The 23788-nt window shown below is 33.2% G+C and overlaps 1 protein-coding gene across 1 annotated transcript in view; it reads left to right on the top strand.

The window, feature by feature from the left end:
• Positions 1-23788, top strand: part of LOC128998518 (alkaline phosphatase-like) — a 67071-nt gene that overhangs the window by 31345 nt on the left and 11938 nt on the right. The window contains exons 5-6 of the mRNA XM_054424689.1: positions 3330-3537; positions 21992-22132. Coding sequence (XP_054280664.1) covers positions 3330-3537; positions 21992-22132 — 349 coding nt within the window. The remainder of the gene's footprint in view (positions 1-3329; positions 3538-21991; positions 22133-23788) is intronic.

Here is a 23788-nt window from a genome sequence, read left to right as displayed (position 1 = left end):
TCACCTATAACATTTTGGGTTAAAAGATTAAACATAGATTATTATTTATCTAAACGTGCCTTTTAAACTTAGATATCAATTTTTGTAGGCATTTTGCTTGCGTCCGAAAGTATAAATCACTTGATACATACCTTCTTATCCAGAAGATTTTTTAGTCATTTGGGTTCGATAAGATGTGTAAGTTTATACAGGGTATAAATAAAGTCCCGCACGGGTTTAATATGTGCCGAATGATAACAGACAAATCAATAAGATTTGGTACATCAACATGACAGCTAAAAAGCTACTTTTTGAATCAACTATCAGTTTTCTGTAATATCATGGGGACGTCCCGCCAAGAGTCAGAAGGAAATCTTAAATAGTAGTATAGGTTGATATGTACATCGAATTAAGGACTTTTACTAGCATAATTCAATGCCGCGAGTTTGAACTGAAACGGACAACTGAGTCAAAAATGACAGCCATTCAAATATTTTTGAATCTGTCATTTTGAATTTTTGAACGGCTGCCATTTTTTACTCAGTTGTTCTTTTAAGCTCTCATTCGTGGCATTGTAGTCTACAAATAAAGTTTAATTTGATGTGCACATAGACCTATATTTATGTTCACAATTTTCATCCGATTCCTAGCCGCTTGCCCCCCTTAAGAGGTCACCTATAATAGCATAGCAAATTCAATGAATCTATGAACAGCTGTCATTTTTGACTCGTAATTAATGTGGCTGTTCACTCCATTGGAACAACATTTTGTCTCAAAATGAAACACCTTCGCCTTTAGTCTATCCACACAGTAATTCATACAAAGTATAAACAATTCTAAATCTTTCCGTTGAATATTTATATATTTAATATAACATAACTACTACATGTTAATGATGGAAATTGCAAAAAAATATTTATTTTACATTAATGTTTACCTACGATAATCGTTCACACAAACCAATAAATTAAAATGAAATGTTGAGTTGTAAGTAATTTCATCCTGATGAAATGTATTAAAATGTTAAATAAAACATAAAGGCTCGTTCATTTAGTTTAACTTTTCAATCAATTAATTTAGAAGCTCATCGTGATGTTATCGTCAAAGGTTACCATTTATTCAAAAGCACGCTCAAGTAATCAACTAGCTTTGTATTTAAAATGGTATTTTGATACTAAATGGGATTTCAAACTAAACAGTAATTGTGATCAGGAAATTTAAAATTAATTCCAATCCTTCATTTTCGCAATAGTAAAATCTACATGGATAAAAGGTAACATTACAATTCCACTTAAAACTGAACTGTGTAGCTGAACTAGGCTATATAGCAATCAGTCTTTAGAAATAGTACATACATTTGGCAATATAACTATGCACATAATATTAGCGTTTACATAAAACTTTTAGTTTGCCCGATAAGTACATGACAAATACGTGTTAATATCTCCAAACAATACAATTATTTATTTCGTAAAGTGCATAATTTCCTATTTACTTTATGTTTAACGTGTTATCAAAGGTTTCCACGGAGTTCATGGAAAGTCTCACATTATAATTGGTTTCATGAAAACATTGAACTATTTTAAAACAAAACACTATGAACTTAGAGAGTTCCCATAACGTCAACATTGACGTTGACGAGTTCTTGAATATGATCGTACAGAGCTATTTGCTCTTGAAGATTTTGGTCTATACGTATCGCTATATTACTTTATTGTAACATTCACTTTAGGTACTGTACATTGTTTAAGATCGTTCTAGTTTGAATTAGAGTGATCCGACTGAACCATGATTGAATAAATTACAATATTTAATTTCAAACAGGCAAAGTTACCTGGACAGATATGTCATAAATACAGTATCTACACTTCTACGAAAAACTTGACAACAGACTGACTCGCACACTCAGCAACAAAACTAGCTCAAAAATAATCTTAGAGAGCTCCTCATGAAACCATGTGCTCTAAGTATATCTTTTTGAGTACTACCACAAACAACTGAGCTCTGAGGTGACGATCGAATATTTGTGTGTATTATTCCAAAGACAGCAGGCAGTTACAACAAAAGCTCTGTCCTTTACTGTACTATTTACTACTTTACTGCACTAGGCTACTACTACTTTACAGTACTGTACTTTCCTCCTACAATGAGGCATGTGCAGTATATTAGCTTCCCAAACAACCTTCAGGTACAAAGCTAAGGTCTTATAAAATGTTGGTACTAGTATTAATCTATTCTGTGAGATAAGCATGCCGAAAATGATCTTAACATTTTATAATTTATTTTATGCTTTTTATTTAACATGCTCTAAGTGCAATGCATCGTTAGAAGACCCCAATAACCCTGTAAGCAGTGTAGTATAGCGACATTTACAGGCATTATTTTGATCACGTTGTATGAAGTAAAAGGATGCAAGAAAAATATCAAGGCGAAACTTAACATGCATCGGCAAGGGAGTTTGTAAATCTTTTAGAGAACGCTTTGCTGGAATAGTATATATTACGTTACTAGTCCTGAAAATAAGTGTTTACCGGACGAGTGTGGTCGTTCCCGTGCGAGACGAAGTCGAGTACGGGATTACCATACGAGTCCGGTACACACATTTTGGACGAGACGAACGATATTTTATGCCATACTACTTTAAGAAGCTCACTTAAAAATAAAAAATCTCTACAAATCATTATTCCCAATGACTAACAATCACTACTCATATCCTCTAAGAGAGGTTATGTTTTTGTTTATAATCACTCATTGCCAAATATAGCTATTTGGTGTCCGGTAAAAGCTCATTACGGTACAATACAGTGTAGTACGTAATGAACCCCCATTTGATTAAGCTGGCGGCAAACAGCTGTCTTCCGGACGAAATCCTTGCGTGGAAAGTTCGTTATAACAGTGTAGTGTGGCGTAAAATATTTTACAAACATCTATCACTTCATCATTACGTAATTATTGAGGTAAGAATACAGTAGTATATTTCATTACTTTTATCGAAAGTGCACGCATCCTGTGCACGCTCAAGTTTCATGTAAGAGGCAAAGCCGAATACAGGAACTCCAAATATCACGTACGAGGAGAAATTTGGAGGACGGGAATAGTTGGAGCAAGTGTCGGAAAATTACTTTTGGTACTTTTCATCTTGACGCAAAAAACCATGTATACATACATGAACACTGAACAGACACATATAAGTTGTCCTTATTAGCATTATCTTAGTATAAAAATAAAAGCTAAAAGACTATGGCGTAACGAGATCAAAACTGCCCAAATTCATGGTTATATTCACTATGCAGGAAACATGTGTCGAAAAAAAATATTTATTTAAAAATGAGTTGATTTTATTTGTTCAGGTGATTTTGGGTGGTGGCAGAAGACACTGGCTGCCCAAAGTCGCTAGGGACCCTGAGCAGACACTGGAAGAGGGTCGTCGTCTGGACGGCAGAAACCTGATAGACGATTGGCTCAGGGACAAAAAGAAGAAGAATCAGAGAGCAGAGTACGTCTGGAACAAACAGCAGTTGGACGCAGTAAGCGTTGCGTCCGTCGACTACCTGCTAGGTATCGTTACAATTACATGTTATGCATAGTTATTTGTGTATTAAGAGCGCAATAACTGTTTGTGCTCGTAATACACACAAGTTTTTTCCTTACCACCATAGTTAACTTATATTAACACACAGATAGATTATCTGTAGGTAGATTATCTGATTAGGTTATTAGATGTATCTAAAATGCCATTTAGGTTATGTTTGCTTTTTTAAAGGTAATGTTATTTCTTACCGGTTGTTAACTAACGTACCGGATCCACGACTGTAGTTGGTGTAGAAACGCCAACAGTAAAATCAGCTGACTAGCAAGCGGGAATTATGTATTCCCGCACTAGAGCGTAAATGAGCTATTTTGCGTACTGTTTACAGGTGTGGTAATGTGATAGTTTCTTTGTGGCGGTAGGAAAAATCTATTTTTACTTTTTCCCCTAGTATATGGAGAAAGTATGGTTTTCGTAAAAACTCGAGTTTGAGTTTTGGGTGGAAGTCTTTTGTCCTGGTTTTTGGTCCTCCTAAACCAGAAATTTTTTAATTGTATAATTTTTATTTGCAGAAAATTAGATTTCAGATTCGACATTGATCAAAAAGTATTAAAATAACATTTGACGAGTCTCGTCTACTATTATTACTCAAAAGACACAAACCACAAATTACAGTAAGTAAAATATTACTTACATTTATTTAGGTGTGAAATCACAATATCTCAAACTTTGTACATTTACTCATAAGATATATATGATTCCTAATTATGAAGTACTATAAATTGTTTAAGAACAATAGTACATCAGTGCTGTATAGAACTTTGCAAAGATATTATTCGTGAGGACAGCCATATGATACGACTGCAAGCTAGACAATATAGTACTACACAATACTGTAATGTCATAAACTATTGCTCTTGTGCTTTATTACCAAGGAGTTAACAGTCAAACTTTGGACCATTGAAATGTGCCAGGGTTTATAGAATGAATTTACCTTTGTAGGTGTTGGTAACATTTATAGTTGAGAATTCCTCTTTGCTTTAACTGACTTATTTTAGTGAATACATATAAACCATGTTAAGCATGATATTAACATATTTATAAGGTATCACAGGATGAGTAGTTATTCCTCCGTTCGTATACAGCTTGTATGAAAACTATCAAAATAATATTTTTCCTTATACAACCATACAGATTCAATAAAATATTATAAAATTAAGAGTCTTCTGACACTATTCAAGTAATATACATTTCAAAGACAGTAAATACATATACAATGGCGATAGAATCAGACCCCCGCCGTTATCATCATCAGGCCTAAATGGAGACTGACATAATCAAATCGGTATCGCCTTAATACTATTTGTTTTCGTGACAAATTCTGAATCGAAGTCGACTTTTTTCATTCATCAATGACAATCAAGGCAAAATGTTATCATCACATATGACGTAGGGCTAATTTTCCCCCGCATTTTTTCCCGGACGCTAGGCACGAGCCCAGAATTGTTTTCTACATTATTTCAGGCTTAACCTAGGGGTTGTGGCATTATCACTTAGATCCATTGGGGATTTGGTGGGATTTGAACTCGGGTCATCTGGAATTGAAGTCCTACGCTGTAACCACTAGACCAGCTCGCTCCCCAGGGAATGACCTGACGATGTATCACGTTGGGCAGACGACGTCATTGTATGTAACATAGAACGGATGTCGTCATAAGTTATGACGTAAGACTGATTACATCGTGATGTGTGACGTTAGACTGATGACGAAGTGTGACGTAGGGATGAATTACGTCATGCAGTGTGACGTAGGGATGAATTACGTCATGAAGTGTGACGTAGGGATGAGTTACGTCATGAAGTGTGACGTAGGGATGAATTACGTCATGCAGTGTGATGTAGGGATGAATTACGTCATGCAGTGTGACGTAGGGATGAATTACGTCATGCAGTGTGACGTAGGGATGAATTACGTCATGCAGTGTGACGTAGGGATGAATTACGCCATGCAGTGTGACGTAGGGATGAACGTAGTCATGATGTGTGGCTTACGATGGATAACATATGATGTGTGGCTTTATGTGTGATGTAGGACGGATGACGTCATGAGGTGTACCATATGATAAATTATGTGTAGGCCCTACTTTTTATTTTAGTAAAAAACGATTTTTACTTAGTTGCAATCTCGTATCGAGAGCAACGTTTGATCGGTCTCCCCATTTTTCCTAAAATAAGAGAAAAGTCAATTAATTATTAATACATTTAATCCAAATTAAGAATGTTTATAGATGTATTAAAACGTTCTCGATTTTCTAGCACCTAAAAGTCACTTATACTCACTCTTTAATTGTCCTATTATAACTTCTGTTAAGCGGTCGTTGGGAGGAATTGTAAAAATGTTATTTCAGAACTTTGAATGTGTAACAGGTAAATAGCTAGACGGTGATTATCCTTAGGAATACATCAATAAAGAAGCGTTGTTGAATAAATAATTGTCTTTAACAAGGAAAGGATGTCCCTTGCCAGAATTCTATTGGAAAGGTTAAACGTAGTTATCCATTAAACAACATCATCATGTTATCCAATATTTTATTCAGAACAAATCAAGGAATATATAATTAGTAAATATCATGAACTTACCATATTCTGCAGTATCAGGAGTCTCGACGAATTGGAAAGAATTGTAGAAAAAACACATTTTCTGACTTTGTTGACATATTTTGTTTTAAAACTAACATTAGGAACTTCAATTGACAACTAAAATAAGCACAATTTTATGATCAAACAATGGTATAAAACACTTATAGTTTCAATGTAACAAAGAGTATCTGATAGACAAAAAACAAATTATGCACATGGGCTAAAAGAATCACCGCATCTTGGCTAAATATTGTCTAGATTAGTCTTTTTATATAATAACGTATAATCTATTAGTCTTTTTATTTAATACTACTATTTTTTTATATAAGAGTTTAGTTTTTTATTGTTTATTTACTTTATATATACTTAGACATAAAAATAATAATAAAAATGGTATTTCAAACTATTATACACCATTGTAAAGCCCTTTAAATAAGGAAGTTTTTAGTAATATTTGATAACCTCACCGGAACTCGGCAACCTAGAAACAAAGCTCTGAATGTTATTTACATTTTCGTCAATATAAAAATTATTTGTTTAACGAAGAAATTTAAATAGAATATGTTTCCGTACCCCAAAGATTATGTGCTATATATATATATTTAAAAAATTTTGAGGATTCTGCAAATTACATTGAAAATTTACAGTAAGTTCATTTTAGCAGAGTAATATAACCTTTTTCATAACAACTACAATATTTTTTTTTTATATTTATTTATTTGTCATTCTCTAACTGTTGAAGTTGGGAACCTCGAATTTGCGATATTCTGTCACCATTACCATGTAGTTTCATGCAAAATTGTATTTAACACTTATGACCGGACACCCTGTATTATACTAAAGTACTGCGATATACCTCTGGATAGAGGCTTAAGCTTTTTAAAACAGTAAAAATAGTCTCATCGACCTCCACTACAACTGATTCTTTTTCGCACTAAGTAGAAATTGCAACATATGTATTGAAAACAGTCACTGCAGTATGACGAAAAAGAGTCAGCTGGAAAAGACATCAGCTATACATTATTCAGACTTTAAAATTCGCTCGATTGGTAAAATATGATAACAAGGTTATCCAAATGTTTATGCAAGATATCGTGTCACCTTGCAAGTTTCACCACAATGATCTTGCCATTTAGACAAAGTAAAAGTATTTTATCATTTTTTGAAGAGAAATTCATGTTGGTTCTACATACTGTTCATGATCAATATAGAAATTAGACGGAAATAATGTTTGTAACAAATATTTAGATGTAAAAAATATACACATTTATATTTACAATTTCGTGATACATCTCAGCTTCACCTTGGTCGTGGGCTTTCAGCTATCCATTAATGAAATAATGAATTAATGAATTTAATCCTATTGATGAAATATGTTGTTTTGTTTGTAATTTATTTACATCAATGTATCTGCTTTCTTTCATAAAATTTAATAAGTTTGCCTGGAAATAAGAGTTCACAACTTACCGCTGAAACCTTTATTTAAATTATCACGTTACCTCAAAACCTTTCAATACCGACTAATTTGTCATTTTAATGTATGGACAATATACTATGTTAAAACTTTTAGAGTATGCAAACGTGCATTTTATTGCTGTCCTACTCCCTAGTATTATTAATGGCCAAGGGGATGCAGAAATGTATGAGGAGTGGCTATGACTTGGTGACCCAATGTTTGCATATGCATGTCTGGTAGTCAGTAATTTATAAACGTCTGAAACTATTGTTTCAAACACCGAGTACATTCCTCTTGGCTATTACATGCTTCGAGTTCAAATACAGCTCCCATTTGCTTGGCAGTATGTTTGCAGTAAACATTAGTTTTAGACTAGCGTCTACACTGTGATGTAACTTCTGTATTTGCTTGAGTAATTTATTGTATTCTATTTAAATAATATATAGGGTGTTTTATATGAATTTACTATGTTGAAGGTGCATTGCATGTATAAGAATATTATATACTCTTTTTTTAATTTGCTCGCTATTTTGTACATTCTAGTGGTGTTAATGCCCCAAAAAACTAACTTTTAGTTTGTCATGGATTTATTGTTTATGGTTGTTTGGTAGATGTGTTGGCGACATTTCCAAATGTTTGTGGTTCTTTTAAACTTCGTGTGTGTCTTAAAATTTCCTTTAACGTTTTAGGAAGATTTCCCCTCTCTGGCGTTTGTTTATTATTGATATAAATTTGATAAATTGATCTACATTTGCAAACGACAGTGTGAACACAACTGCTGAAAGAAAATAATGTTTGTTGTATGGTAACAGCAACCCAACAGATGTTATTTGTATCATATTTATTTAGTTTTTTTTTTAGGTAAACCTATTTGTCCATGTTAGATTTACCAATAGTAATTTTTCAGTTTAGATCAGCTGTTTTATTCAAGTTCAGGGTTTCAAGTGTGGGCTTCCCTCAGTTTTCCTACTTTTCAAATAGACCAAAATAAAAATCATTCCTGCCACCCTGCACGATAGAACAACTTGTAGTAACTCCCCTTTTATTTAATTTCAAATCCTTTTCTAATATGTAACAATGGATACATGGTGAACAATAGCATAGTATTTTTTTAACACCTGTAGTTTTCATTATAACTAAACACGCATGTGATGATAACAAATAAAATAATAAAAGTATAAAGAATTATTTATCATATTTTATACAGTGGGTTTACGATTGAATTATTTTTGTTTCACACTAAAAATTTAACATTATTACTAAAATTACCGAGGATTTTTTAACATAAAAAACATATGGGATGTCAATTTCAAATGTTGTACAAACGGAACTTTTACTCTTTTGTTGTTTGAATGTAGGCCTAATTGCCGTGCGTTTTCTACTAATTACTGTACGTCATAGTCCCTAATTAACGGGATTTACGCATTCATCTGTATCTAAAAACATTAAATGACGTATTATTTGCTTTTACGTCATGGCTATGAAATATAGTTTTTATTTTTTTTTTCTTAGGATGCTAGGCGAGAGCCCAGGATTGTTTTTCACATTACTTCAGGCTAAACCTAGGGGTTGCGACATTATCACTTAGATGAAATCCATTGGTGATTTGGTCATACCGATGATGACGGAGGGTGAGGACAATTGGACCTGTGTGTCACATTACATCCAGGGTATTCTCCGCGCCAAAAAGCTCGACCTTGACCGGGATGCGGTGTAGGTCATAAAGTATCCAAATGCCATAAACGGTGAGAGCCCTGAGGGCTTAGGTAACATGTTGGCCTGACTTGAAGTCTGCGACAGATTCAGGAGTCTCGCACTACAGGCTGGCTACCTGTGTGCGTAAAAGCATTTTCCCTCCTCTCCCTTAAAAAAAAAAAAAAAAAAAAAAAAAAAATGGTGATTTGGCGGGATTTAAACCCGAGACCTCGAGCACCGAAGTCCCGCGCTCTATTCACTAGACCAGCTCGCTCCCCCATGACGGATGACATATAGTAACTTCAAATATGTTTATGAATAAGTGTAAAACTTATTTTAATTCCATTTCAAAATATCTTTATTCATTCAACAATTTTTTATTTTTCACAAATAATCAGTATGACATAATGCAAGTAATGATAACAGAATAAAAATTGTGAAGAATAGTTAAGTTCCCGATTTTTCGTCATGAGAAACCACTAAGACGTACTGGAGATCAAAAACAAATAATACATTAATGCTATGTGTAAAAAATGAAAGGTAAATGATGAATGTGTTACGCGTAACATACAGAGTGAGTTTTAAATGAGTTCCCCCCCTACATTTTCTATATTTCTTAAGATATCAACTCCGTACCACGTCAGATCATTGTATAGTAGTAAATATTTCATTTTGACTGGGTATAAATTTTTGGCCATCCATCTTTGATCCGCTATATTGGATACATCGGATACAATCCTAATCTCCTAAATTTGCTATAAAAAAATACTAAGATTAAGAGTTAACACTCTGATTATTTTAAGGTCAAATTGACCTTATTTTAACGAATTATTAATTTACGGCCAATAAAATGTATACACAAATTCCTAATAACTTTTTAACGGATTAAGATTTTGAAAACGGATTGCAGCATTGTATTTAGACTAAAAATCTAGTTTGAAACGATGGGTCACAACCCCACCTTTACTTTTGAAAATAATTGTTTGTATCCAGTACGGCGGATCCAAGATGGCGGCCAAATATGTATACCCAGTCAAAATTAAGTACTTTCTAATCTACAATGATCTGACGTGGTCCGGAGTGGATATCTTAAGAAATTTAGAAAAAAGTATGGGGGCACTCATTTAAAACTCACCCTGTATGTATAAAATGCCAAATATTCGAATATTGGTATTTTTATTGTAATACAATATTAAGGTTTCCTAATTTCACCCTGAGACGTAAAACATGTTGATCGATGGTGCGTACTAAGTTTGTGACGATAATTGAATAAGTGATTGATTACAATTACGATAAAACTGCTGGTAAGTTAAGAGAGTTTCTTTAAGAAAACTGATGGCTGGAATCTTGTTTGATAAAACATACCGTCTCATGTCTCTTAAATTCCTGTTCCAAGGATGTTATGTAAAATAATCTGGCTATTGGTTTCTATGGACGGTTTTCTTTGTTGATGGTTGCTTTGTGTATACTCGACAGTCTAACAATAGAGGAACGCCAAGTTACTAGCATCAATATTTTCACGTGTCAATTATAACTTTTTATATAAACTTGACATATGTTGTCATTTAAAAAATAATATTTTCATCAATAACACTGTTATTGACTTCTATTGATAAGCCATGGCTTTTATTCTAGCATGAAGTTTTAAATTATAGCTATAGAAGTTTTAAATATGATATGTTCACATTTCAACTAACCTCTGAAACATTTTAATTAGGATAATGGCATTAAATATCCACAAGTAAATTTGAAATCGTGTTGTAAACTTAAATAATCTATTTAGAACACTAATTTTACCTAATAAGTTAACACAAAATAATTTCCAATTTCATACATCTAATAAAAGCTATTTATTCTTAAGAGATTTCTGCATGCAGTTACACAACCTAAATTATATGTAAACCGGCCAGCTAGTAGTTTCACGCGGCTTTCAAAGGCTCAGAGTTTAGCTGTAGTCTAATACTCGAGGCTCGCTTAAGAGTTATAGTTTATGACAATGTGTTCTACTGTTCTGCAAACAATATTGCTGTTTTCGTTATTGTCTTACCATTCGAGGAAATCCGTGCATCGTTGTAGATAAAACAATGTTTAATTAGTTTGCACATTGTTTTATCTACAAACCATTGAAAATTGGGAAAATACAGTACTTTTTATGGTAATACCTTAAATTGCACTTAGCTAGGATATTCGTTCACATACCAGCGTCTAATCTTCTGCTTAAGTTCATCACTATGATAAACGCGAGACATAAACTAAATATAATTTTTAACACCTGAACTTGTAAGTGTGTGCGGTAGTTGTACTTTTTAGTTTATTTTTTTAAGTAGCACCTTCAGCTTAAGATTTGTTTTAAAATATATGTCCATGTATAGCCTTAAAATGGCAGTAATTTGACACCGAAATTAGTTTCGGATGATCAAATATTAGTAGTGATGGTACACGGGGTTTAGGACCGAAGGTAAGACCCCCCTCAAAGCCATACCTTGTTTATTGTTTACAATCCTTGACCCCTGACCTCCAGTAATCAGCCGATAGCGCCAATCAAACGTTTAACACCTATTGACCCCAATTAAAAAACAATTAGATAAAAGATATCGCATTCCGGCGTTATCCGTTATCGGGGATTCCCCGACCTGCGGGTCACCGCGTCCGTTTACATCGACCGCCATTGTTGTTTACACTTCTTTATCTCCTTTTGCGCGCGCTTTTGGCTCCGTCGATTCAGTTTCCTAGTATCTTCAGCTCTCCTGATACTCGCTCGAATTTTCTTTCAAATCTATTTTGTTTGGAGTTGATTCTTTTTTGCGCGCACTTTTGAATCCGTCGATTTTGATTCCTAGTATCTTCAGTGCTCCTGATACTCGCTCGAATTTTCTTTCAAATCTATTTTGTCCGGTGTTGATTTTTTTTTGCGTGCGCTTTTGAATCCGTCGATTTTGTTTCCTAGTATCTTCAGCGCTCCTGGTACTTGCTCGAATTTTCTTTCAAATCTATTTAGTTTGGAGTTGATTTTTTTTAACAGAGACTTTCTTCAATTATGGTTCTTACTAATCTCCGCTCTCCTGCTACTTAAGTTTTTGTAATTTATAGAATTTTGTGGAATATTCTAACATGCAGTGGACTGTGAACTGTGAACCTAGGTACCACGTGTTTTCTTTGAATCATGTCTGTGATAATCACTCATTTACATCAATTTAAAATAGTGATATGACATTTTGTAAACTTTAGTGGAAAGGGTTTATAATCCTTTTTTATTCTCACCTAATAAACTCAACTTGTTATATCTTAAGTTGGATATTTTGCATCTTTTACTCAGATATATTTCTGAGATAAATCTTTCATTCACTATCATTATTTTATATCCAGCTTTGGATGTTTTGATGTGGTCTGACCCTCTCATGTTCAACGACACAATAAATGTGACTTTTCAAGTTGTCTAAAGGACTGTTGAAAATACTTTTGATATCTTAGTACTGTAGTTGCATGGAATTGCATGTTTAGGCATATACCTAAAAGCATGCCTTTTAAGCATGTTACATTATGGTGTGATTATCTGTTCTTGTTGTTTTAAAAACTCTTTTTATTATAATCAATAGTAGTATGTATGCAACTAAAAAATTTAGTTCTGCAGATGTGACATTACTCCCGACAACATCGTTGGAGCTATGATACAGGGGGAAGGAAACTGGAACTGTGTAAAGCAGTTCGTTGAAGCCATACTTCGGGATAAGAAGGTCGACCTCGATCGGCCTTAGTTTTCTGAGGAAACCAGAAGGAAAGCCCTAGGGGCGTAGTATAAAAGGCCTAGCCCGAAGTAATGTGCGAAACAGTTCCAGGCTAGTGTCCTAGGAGACGAGGGGGTTTTTTAGCCGGTAGTCCGGGGACAATGAGCCCACGGGAGTCCGGCACTACTGAGTGGCCATTGAGCACCTCAGTGTGCGTAAAAGCATTTGCATTTTCACCTCCTCCCCATAAAAAAAAAAAAAAAAAAAAAAAAACTTTAGTAGTCAACAAAATTGTGTTGAGTGCTGATAAAAAACATAACCATAATTTTTCATGATGGATACAACAACAATGGCACTTGTGCATACTGTCAAGTACCTAGTTGTAACCTCATCCAGACTTGTGTATATTTTTTTGTATAAACCCAAATTTTGATATGTGTTACAACTAAGAGGACCATAATGGTTAAGGTAGAGATATAATAATGAAAATAAAGTAATATAAAATTGTTTTATTAATCATATATTACATTATTTTTCGCACAGAACCAGACAGCGGTAAATATTGAACCAAAGCATCATGTATAATTAAACAGTAAGCTGATGTGTTAGCAGGCATGTCATCTGAAGTTTGAAAATCAATTCTAATATATAAGGATCCAGTTTTAATTGTTTCAGTCTGCTTTGAACAATCTATTACAAACAGTGGTGCCTTATTAATAAAGGTTTCCTTGTTAAGGCATGGTTGATCGTCAATTCCATTATAATAAGAAGAATGGAATGATGAGTAAAAGTTAAACATTAGAGATTTGTTTCCGTTAACATTATCATAAGGATAGTATTTTGCATTTAAATATAGTTTGACATTTTCCAGCTTACACATATCAAAATGAGCTGCATTTTTATTTGACTTATCTTTTCTGTCGGTTTGAAAACCTAAAATTACATATCGTGGTTTTTCCATCATTGAGCTTGTTTTGACTGTCCAAGAATGTAGTTTTGATACTGGGAGAGTTGGGTATTTGTACAGTTGCCATCTTCTAAAAGGCATAGATATAGGTTGATCCCTATCGGTTATTTTTAAGAGAGAAAGTCTTGTATTGTCTTCCACTTGGACATAGGGTATTTTCCATATGACCTTGTCTAGGATTATATTGACATCGTGAAGAGCTGTAGCAGCTTGAAAAATTGCATTTTTATCTGTTGAAGACCTTAAAAAAATCAATTCTTGTTTAACATTTAACAAAATGTAATTATAGTCTTCTGCAAACCCTAAGAGTAATTTCAGTGGTATGCAAAATGAAAAATTAGTTTTTTATCTAGCACTGCTACTGTGGTAACTTTCCAGCCAGCATTTTCCATCCAATTTTGATCAGAAGAGCGGGAAGTCAATATGTTCTTCATTGTAGTTGTAATTCCAACATTTTTTACTCTATCAACTTCTGTTCCACATAACTCATATCTAATTTCATCAAACAAAAAAGACATGGCATTGGTAATCAATTCAGTCGTAGTATCATCTTTCTTATCGGCAGCCTTTACAATTTTCCCCTCGATTACTAAAAAACTCTTACTAGGCAGTGTATAGACATCTTGTTGATGAACTGGGATTCGTATTTCATCGCTGTTCTTTAGTGAATTGGAAGAGTATGGTGTGTGGCTGTGATATTCTATATTGCATATGGTATCATCATAGTTCACATTTTCACTAATCTTCAGGATGTCATTCATCTTTTTTTTTGTAAAACCCTAGTGATTTTAAGAATAAACGGTTCTTCAGTGTTAACTGTTTTACCTCTCGATTGTTACTGATCGTGTGATTGGGATTTATTGGCTTGTATGTTTTTTGCGGTTTTCCTACTGATTTTTGGTTATCAAAAATAAATCCCACTATGGATGTTGTGATTTCTTTCTTATGTGTAACCGTAGATTGATGTTCTCACCTCTAAAATTAACAAGCCTACCTTCTTGATCCTCTAATTTAATGTTAAACTCTGACAGACTTTTTCTATTGAAAATAGGTAGGTAAATGATTGATGTTGGTTTTTCAACTATTTTAAAACCAGGTCCAACTAAAGGATAAAACTCATGTAACACATGTCCTTCAATACCGTCTCTGTATGATCCGCACACAATATAGCATGTTATTCTTACGACATCAACTTTATTAATGGTGACTTGAGTTGGAGATACATGCCATTTATTCGCTTCAAGAATGACTTTTTCACTAAATCCCAGTAACAAACCTATATTTGAAGGTCTGCTAAAATCTAAAGTTTCTGAACACTTGATTTCACTTTTCAAAGTATTATTATTAGCAACCAACTCAAATGTAACAGAAGGATGCTTTTTTTTAATCTGCTTATTTATATACGTGTTGATGTCACTGATTTCATAAGATCCTGTTGGTAAGGATATTTGTATATCATTTCCAACATGTAAAATGTTGTTTATACCTTCCTCCACGTTTGGTATTGAGTTATATGTCATTAAATCCAGGAATCCTAGCTCCCATTCATTTGCTGATGATAAGTCCATTGGAGGGAACAGTGAGCAATTTAAATTAGATGAATTTCCAGTAATACAAATCATCTTCTTTTAGCAAGAAAATCCAAACAAAAATTACCACAGTTGACAGAGTTGAATTTTTGTTTTGGAAAATAGTTATATTTGACCAATATAGGATGAAATCCTGTGTTGAAATACTGTTGTAACTCAATTGGTGGTTTCAAGTTGCCAAAACTATCGAAGTATTCAATATGAAAACCTCTCTTATAACACACCCAATGAGTACCATTTCCCTTTATACTATCTAGGTTAATAACTGCTGATTCATTTTCATAAACTCTCAATGGTAAACTGTCCCTCATAAAAACTCCTCTAAAATAGAGCAACTTTAGACTACACATTTGGCAGTGTGTTAATGGTTGGTAGTGAAAACTTGGACTTTGACGATAAAGGTAATATATATATATATATCTCGGTGGTGTTAACTATGGAGCGTCTGAAGGTCTTTACGAACTATTATTTAAACGATTACCCGATAAAGGTACTTACATGGAAAACGATTTGAATACATACAAAAGTATATTGTATGCTACAAATACACATAGAGAGAAATATGAGCATACAGGTCGAGTTAAATCGAGTAAAGGTGTTAAATATCTTAGAATTATACAGCCATTAATGTTAGAACAAGGGAGAGGTTTACTATAGAAAAACATACATTCTCGAGACATTATATTGGGATGATGTATATGAGCTTGTAAACCGACTCGGGTATATTATCATGCCTACAGAGACCGGAAACAGAGTACATTCCAATGAGATCATTAGTATCATAGAAGAGCTGCGTGAAGCTGGGTGTATAAGAGGTGGTGGAAACTCTAGGTTTAAATCATTAATATAATGACTATTGATAAGTTTGGACGTAGTAGCAAATCGGGCAAAGACCCTATTAAAGGTGTGGGATATGTTCTTACAGCCGAGGGGAACTACAACTTACAGGGCAAAATCGTGACCAATATAGGTAAACCCAAAAACAGTAATGACGCGGCTTCAAAGGAATATGTCGATAAAAAAATAATACCGGGTGATAGACACTCCTATAATCTTAGAAGTAAAAGGTTAATAAATGTGGGAAATCCTATTGAAGACACTGACGGAGTCAACTACCAGACTGTAAAACGACTCTGTATATCACTTAAGGACTCACATTATGATGCCCAGGGAAAACAAATAACACATCTAGCTGAGCCTGAGGGTAAAGATGGTGCTGTAACAAAAGGATACTTGGAGAAAAGTATAAATGATAAATTTATACCAATGTCTACACATTTGGCTAAACTTCAATCCGATATTAATACCATCGATGAGAAAATATCACACCATCAAGGTTTAATAACGCAAAACAAGGAACATCATGATAGAGAATTGAAAAAATTCAGCGTGATTCTATTTAACTATATCCATAAAAACATACGGGAAGGTCTGCCAATTTACCTATTGCTGGGGAAAGTGACTATCTAAATTGGGGGGAACTATATAAAGTCCCTAATGAAGAAATAGAACCACCATCCTCTGATGAAGAAGTAATTAGATCTAAACGAATTTGAATTGAGTAAAGACGATATATTAGCTATTTAGTTTGTTAGTAGTATAATCGCAAGATCTATCATTAAAGTAAATACTGTATTAGCTGGTGTATTAAATGCATCAACTTTGGAGGTTTTGAAGTGGTCTGTTCAACAACACACTAAACGTCAAATTCTCTAAAAGACTCTTGACAAAACTTTTGGCATTTTAATAGTTGCATGGAACCACATTTTTGGAATATGCTTATAAAGTGTTAAGCATGTTACATCATGACATAATTATCCACTCCAATTTTCTTAAAATCAATTTTCATTATAACGTAGTAGTGTGTATGAAGCTAGTAGTAGTAGTGATGTTTGAAGTTTGTGTAACTTCAAACATTTTTACTCCACAATAAACGCACTTAGTGGTATCCTTTTAGCTAAGCATCCAGATGAAGTCTCCATCAGTAAGATGTTTAGCAGAAGAAGATTTTAGTTTCCACTCATTTAATGTCATCCACCTCCCTGCAGGGCCATTATATGAAATAATGTTGGATTTTTTAGACACGTCGTTGGTAAACACTCAATAAAGTTCACACAAAACCTGCTAAAAATAGTGTCTCAAGTCTCTAATGTCATATTTCAGTCAAAGCACAATAAATAATATCCAAATTAAAGCAATTGCAAACTATTGCAGGCGTTATTTCAAAATGAATAACAGTTATAATTTACGATGACAGTCAACTTAAAGGTAGTGTAATCAATCCAGTGTAACTGAAAATAAACTCACTCTGAAAACTAACGCTCATGTGTATCATGTGTTTACTATGAACAGCTGTAGTAATTAATACAACCTAGAGGACCCAAGCTGCCCTGCAGCGTTAAAATAAATATAATATCTGAGAAATAATCAAATTTATGATTTTTAATTAAATAATACATTATCTTGAGCTTAACTAATTTAAACGATTAATAGCTCAAATTGACATCTATAATTTATTGACTATTTTGAGTCTACAAAATATAGAAAACATGAACAATACTGGAGCTGTTGATTTTTAATCATATTAACACCTAATGAAAAATGATTTTTATGTTGATTGTTCACCTCGCGTTTACTTGAAACTCATCCGATTTGAATAACTAATAGCTTAAATGAAAGCCAGTATTTCACTGAAGGTTCTTAGACTAAAATATAAAATTATAACCTTAAGATTAGTTGCAATTAGTTCCACCTTAAGGTATATTTTCCATTATTCCTACTGCACTACAAATGAAATCAGTAGTACATACTAAACTAAAACAGTAAGTATTTGAATTCCGTGTTAAATGTTATATTAATTTATCCTTTATGTACTGGAATATCACTAAATATTCCAGTGATAAGTGTTTACAAAAAATAGTATTTTTATACTACGGCATTTAAAATCTTGGACATCAATAAAATTGTCTTTAAATTTCCTATTTGAAAACGTATAGTATGATACAGCTTCACTCATGTAAAATCTTGTTAATTCGACTTAAATTACAAATTTTTAAAAATCAATAAAAAGGACTGATATTTTTACTCTTTTTATCTTAGTTAGAAGAATTATCGTAAACATTTAAAGCATCCATCGATAATGGGATTAACGGGTTATTAACGGGTTTCACCTAGTTAATAATAATTCAAAAGTCTCGTATAAGAATGCGTTTTAAAACCATCCATGTGCTTATTAAATTAAGTTGATAAAAAATGAACACTTAACATGCTTAATGGTTATACTATTATTTCTATTCTTAGCCAATTAATTCAAACTCTCTACATTTTATGTTTGTCATTATCTATTAATTCATTGCTAGGAATAAAATCCTTTCAAAGATTGTCACAATAAATTGGAAATTATTACCTTTTAATGTTCCTGTAAATTGGTCTGCACTCTTTATTTCACAACAACTGTCACATCTTGATTCACAACAACTACCATAAATATAAAATGATTAAAATACAAATAACGATTACTCAGTATTGCCTAAGAAAGTTTGTTTCATCTATAGTATTGTATTTTAACTAGAAAGTGTAGAGATGAAACAGTGACCAGTTTGAGGTCACACAATATATCTATCAACTGGTTCCTTATCTTTAAGTTTATCGTCATATTGAACATAAACTTTCTTTCTCTTTCTTTAGTTTGTGGTTAAAAAAAATATAGATGGTTTTGAATTAGACTACTATAGATTTTTGTATTTTTATACTATTTACCAAGTTTAATAATCACCCGAAGTAGTATGGTAGTAAACGGCTCATAAGTATATCTTTTACAAATCTAGTCAGATCTAGTGTGGCCACATCATTCCCACAAACGTATTATTCTTTAATATACTTCCTGCACTAAATTATTTCTGACTCCTGTTAGGTACATCATTAATATAGAGCCCATTTATTTAGTCTAAGAAAAAAAACTCCATCATTACAAGTGTGACATTTAAACTAGCCAATCTAAATAAGATGATTGGTCCACTGGGTGGACACCGGTCCACTCAGCTCCATTTCAGGTCCACTCTTGGTTTTTTAGTGGGATTGCAAAAAGCAAATTTTGTGTTATAGTTGATAAGTCATATTAACATCTTAAAGAGTATAAGAGAATAACTTAAAAAACAATATAATCGGTTTTATACATTTTATTATTCAAATTTACAATCGGGTGAAACCTTCTGGTGTTCTTCTGCAGGCTTGTCATCAAGACCCAAATGATCTAAGACAACACCACACTTGATGCATGAAACTGGATGCAGTTTTAATCATATCTTCAATACTCGGATATAATTTTGGCCATATAATAAACTTTTCTGTCATTGTATTTTCAGTATTTTCAATAGACGTTTTGTGGTTAAAATAGTTTATATAGTCATCTTCAGCATATTCACTCATTTTACACTTGGGATTTAATACTTTATGAAGAAAGTTCAAGTATCGTAATGATAATCTTTCACTGCCCGACTGCCAACCACACTCACAACATATTACTTGTTCATAACATTTTGTCCTGTAGAATCCTGATTTTACAAGATCATCGTTCCGCACATTAAAAGTATCAATAGAAGATTTCTGGGGTGATGGTGGAGTTATAGATGTGACTAATGAGGCATCCATTGATGCTGGCTGGTGATTGAATCTTCTGTAAAACTCTTGGTCCACATCACTGATTGATTTCTTAAATTCCGCCCACTTGTCAACATCCAGCGAAACGCTTTCTCTCCCATTTGGTGTGTATACAATAATGATAATTTTTGTTTCCAATTGGTCATTTTTGAATTGAATTTTCATATCATTTGTTATAATAAATTCTTCGTGAAATTCCATATTTACTGCTATAGACATTTCCACACAGTCGGATATCAAAGTAGACTGAAACCATACAAGCTTGAAACATGACTTTTATACCAAAAATTCTGTCTAGCCAAACAAAATCCTCAATTGGTTTTCAACTATATCACTCTGGCTGTTAGTCACTTTTGAAACTTGGATTGGACGATTAACAACGTTTGGGCTAGCATCGCTAGATTGAGCTTTGTACCATCTGTCATCTCCAGTCGTCCAAGTAGATGATGACACGAACCCACTCTGTTGACGATTCCTATCTCCAGTCATGCGTTCATAATTGCGTTGATGTGGTCTGGAAAAATCCAAAGTAAGGTTGGCTCTGTTGGCATTTGAAGAGCCAAGAGATGAATTTGGCTGTTCTTGATTAGGTCCAGACATTGTACTAGATCGATGGCCACACTAAGACTGAATTCATTAGGTTGGCTATATGACATAAAATACAAGGCAGTCTGTAGAAGTCATGCTGGCTCAGTGGTAACGTCTTAGCTTTGTAAATAGTGAGTGTTAGGGAAACTAAAAAAAATCCCATTGAGGCAGCATGACTTCTTTTTTGCCACACTTTTAAAACACTAATTATGAAAATCTAGTACTTCATCTAGTTCACTGTTTTACCAACAGATAGAGCGCGAATAGCTGTTAGCACACATCGACAGACTTGATCACGTGCGCAAAAGGAGATAAAGAAGTGTAAACAACAATGGCGGACGATGTAAACAGACGCGGTGACCCGCAGGTCGGGGAATCCCCGATAACGGATAACGCCGGAATGCGATATCTTTTATCTAATTGTTTTTTAATTGGGGTCAATTGGGGTTAAACGTTTGATTGGCGCTATCGGCTGATTACTGGAGGTCAGGGGTCAAGGATTGTAAACAATAAACAAGGTATGGCTTTGCGGGGGGTCTTACCTTCGGTCCTAAACCCCGTGTACCATCACTACTAATATTGCAAAAGATAAATGGTTATAGAATCAAGAATATAATAACAATGTTTTCTTAAATGAACATTTAATATAGGTCTTTTAACTATCATTGATTTCTAAGTCGAAGCATAATCATTAGGAAAGTGTTAAATACATTAACACTTACACATAGAATATTTCATTCAAACAATAATATCTTCCCACATTGAGAATACATAAACAAAATAAATAAACACAGTGGGAAATACTATGAGGATGTGAAACATTGTTTTCTTGCCAATGTATATTTATTTACTTTGTTTATGTTTGTGTGTTTGTATGTCAAGACAAAATCATCCTGGTGTTTTAAATACTTTGTTACATTAATGATAACCTATCTGACGTTGAAGGTTCATCTACACTCATATATATAAAATCTACACATAATTGAACCTCATATAATCTAAAACATATATTGCATTCTATAGTCTAAATCAATTTATAAGTTAAGAAAAATATCAAAGTTATATAAATAGAGAGGTTAAGCCAAAAGAATTAATTAACCTAAAAAAGAGTATTTAAGAGTATTTTGAGTAAAGTGGTTGTAAGGCTGTTTCACGTTTTCTCAGGTCTTTTCTCCTATTCACACATGGACTTTGAAGCTGAAAGAGACAAGAAGTCGACAGGAGATCCCTCCTTAGCGGAAATGACAGCAAAAGCTCTGAAAATACTGTTAAAAAATCCAAGAGGATTCTTTCTCTTCGTAGAAAGTGAGTCTCATTGATTAATTTTATTCATTATATTTCTAGAAACAATTGTGTAATTTATTTTTGTTGTAAAATTATAAAACTGTTCCATTGTTTTGAGTTTCATTGGCTTAGTTTAGTCAACATTCTCCATAAAAACAATTGCAAGGTTTTCTTTTGCATGTTGAACATAGCTTTGCTTTTGTATTAAGTCCCAAAAAGAACACAAGGCTTAAATAAAACAAATATACCAGTAATTTAATCAACATGATTTTAAACAGATTTTTTCAGTCAAAGTCTGTATATTAAACTAATTTAATAACGTCACCATTTTCATACATATACATCAATAGTTCAATTTAAACATTTTCAGGAAACATCCTTTTTTACCCGTTCAACTTTTATTGATTTATTCGATTGATGTGTCAATGTAAATCTTATGATCTATTGGAGTGACGAATGGTAACCAAAAAGGTAATTTCCTTTAGGGCTTCGCTCCCCCAGCGTTTTATTTATTTCTAAAAGCTTTCAAATATCCAGTAATGCTGACCAAGTTTCTTTATAACGGCAAAATGGAAATTTTAATTTAACAGTTAAGCCATTAGTTTAATTTTTAAACAAAGTAAGACCACAAACAAAACTCTAAACATTTTCTAAAAATGACTTTTAAACAGGCTATTTTACACTCTTTATAGTGTAGATCTACAATCAACAAATGTATTGTATTTTAAATTAGAAGTTTTCTTCACCTAATAACTCTCTCAAATGAATATAATCTTTGAAAGGTAAAGAAAGGTGTATTGTATGTATCATTTTCCCTTGCAAACAAGTTTTAAACTCTATTGCGCAATTTTCCAATTTGTGCAAGGTTCCCTCGTTGATAATAAGACCCATATTTTACAATTAATTGTCTTCTTTTGTTGTATGTTACCTAATAGTTCGGTTTGGTATTGCTACTTCAACAAATTGATGGTTTGTAGTTTCTGAGGATCAATTCACTTTTTGTATATTTATAAGCCAGAAACCCTTATAAGATAATACGCGTTTCTGGTATTGATCTTATAAACTTTTGGCGTTGGGGAACAGTCCAAATTCTGGTTTCATTAATATAAAAAGCAGTTGAATTTTCACAAGCTACGACTTAGTCCAGAAACGGTTCTTTTCAGGATCGAACAAGCTACCCTCCGGTTTGAAGGTGAGCGCTTGTCTTCCATCAATTTGGCGAACGTAAATATGTCATATAAGTGAAGTTATTTAAACACGTACACGAGAAAGATGGCAAAAGTAAAATATTGTTAAACTTGCAACACAATTAATTAAGTTTATTTATAAAAAAAAACTCAGGAACGGTTGTCAATATTTTAAACATTTTTACACAGAACGGTGATTATATTTTACGTTTCTTCACCCGACTTAAATTATTAACACTATATAGCAATAGTTATTAATGTCAGTAACACTGTGTAATGTTCGTAATATGTGTTGCAAGACCTCAAGCAAAGTAAAGATTCGAGGTAGTTAAATTAAATTGAATTTAACAAAAGAAAATATTTCAGAGTATCTCAGCTAAATGAATAGAAAAGCCGCTCAACGGATGACATTTTGTGGCTTGGATAATTTATTTCTGGTCTTTCTTAGCCACAGTAACCATTGAAAATGAAAGATATGAAATTATTTTAC

The sequence above is a fragment of the Macrosteles quadrilineatus genome, unplaced genomic scaffold (assembly GCF_028750875.1).
Source record: "Macrosteles quadrilineatus isolate MER2022 unplaced genomic scaffold, UCM_ALF_1.0 Scaffold_7__1_contigs__length_78375512, whole genome shotgun sequence".
NCBI classification, from domain to species: Eukaryota; Metazoa; Arthropoda; class Insecta; order Hemiptera; family Cicadellidae; genus Macrosteles; species Macrosteles quadrilineatus.
The sequence above is the reverse complement of the archived record's forward strand: the minus strand, read 5'-3'. Positions and strand labels throughout refer to the sequence as shown.